We start from the raw sequence: 1,330 nt of genomic DNA on the forward strand, positions 1-1,330 counted from the left end.
TAATTGAAATAATCTATTATTTTACATCTATACTTCACACTGTAGCATTATATACGTAAGTAAATGTAATTGGATTTTCCTATGCAATATTGACATAATAAAAACTTACCCCTGAGATAAATTCGGTTGTTGAGTAAGACTCGCAGCTACAATATCTGGATCGTTATAAGAATCCTGTTGCTTCCTTGTTTTATCATCTATGACAGTTTCATAACCAATAGATTCTTCAGAAAATTCTTCCTATGTTTTCATAAAAATAAATTAAATACTTTTACACACATACATTAGATATGGAATTAAAAACATTATAATGCTGTCCAACAACATTCTAATTTGTAATAGAGTGTTTTTGAATTTTTAATTCTTACTTGATGACCTTCATAATTTGTATCTAATTTGTTTGAATCCTTTAGTTCAGTAATTGGTTCGCTGGAGGTCTCTATATTATTTTCTCTCACATTATCCAATGTATCATTGTTATATGTTTCAGAAGTTTCATTGTTTTTAAAAGATGAGTAATAATTGGTTTGTGCACTTTCAGAAGCTACCATGATGAACAAAAGTGCACTGTAACAAAAAAGATATCACATTTTAAAGAAGACAAAATTTTAATTAATATAAAATAACACATTCCTCATTTTATGATACTAAAAAATTTAAATAAACAAATGAGAAAATTATAATTTTACAACTTTATGAAATTTTAAAAAATTATTCATATACAACAGTTTTTAATACTAAAATAATAGAAAATTGATCAAAAATAAGCAGATGCTGCATATTTAACAAAAAAAATGCCTTTATTTTGAAATAAAAACAAATTAAATTTTATTTATTTTCAAATTATATAATGTATAATATCACATAAAATAATAAGCAGTCAAATATAAGATGTATCATCTACAAATAAAATTTGAATATTTTCTTAGTGCCCTACAAATTATTCAACAAAAGATATTAAATTGAAAGAGGTATATACTATGCAAATAATATTGACAATCACCGTTCTTTAAATTTATTTTTTTCTAAATCTCAAAATTACCTACATTTTTTAATGAATTTGTATTATGTTTCAGACACAAATAGAGAAGTTAAAAACTAATTAATGTATGTTATATAAAAAATATGTAAAGATATTGCAAAATATAGTAATTAAACTTTTTCTTTATTTATGAAATAAAGTGGTAAGTTTATTGAATTTTTCATCACATTAAAAATACACAAATCCTTAGACACAATTTATTTTCAAATTTTTCAATATCACTTAATATTTCCTTTTTTATATATACTCAAAATACATGTAGATTTCATTTTAATGCATTTGAGTATT

The 1,330-nt window shown here is 22.5% G+C and overlaps 1 protein-coding gene across 1 annotated transcript in view; it reads right to left on the minus strand.

Moving 5' to 3' along the window:
* LOC108578084 (SUN domain-containing ossification factor) overlaps positions 1 to 1,330 on the minus strand; it is a 23,502-nt gene that overhangs the window by 21,092 nt on the left and 1,080 nt on the right. The window contains exons 2-3 of the mRNA XM_017941340.1: positions 369 to 567; positions 110 to 240 (exon numbers count right to left, since the gene is read on the minus strand). Coding sequence (XP_017796829.1) covers positions 110 to 240; positions 369 to 567 — 330 coding nt within the window. The remainder of the gene's footprint in view (positions 1 to 109; positions 241 to 368; positions 568 to 1,330) is intronic.

The sequence above is a fragment of the Habropoda laboriosa genome, unplaced genomic scaffold, assembly GCF_001263275.1.
Source record: "Habropoda laboriosa isolate 0110345459 unplaced genomic scaffold, ASM126327v1 scaffold1111, whole genome shotgun sequence".
Taxonomy (NCBI): domain Eukaryota; kingdom Metazoa; phylum Arthropoda; class Insecta; order Hymenoptera; family Apidae; genus Habropoda; species Habropoda laboriosa.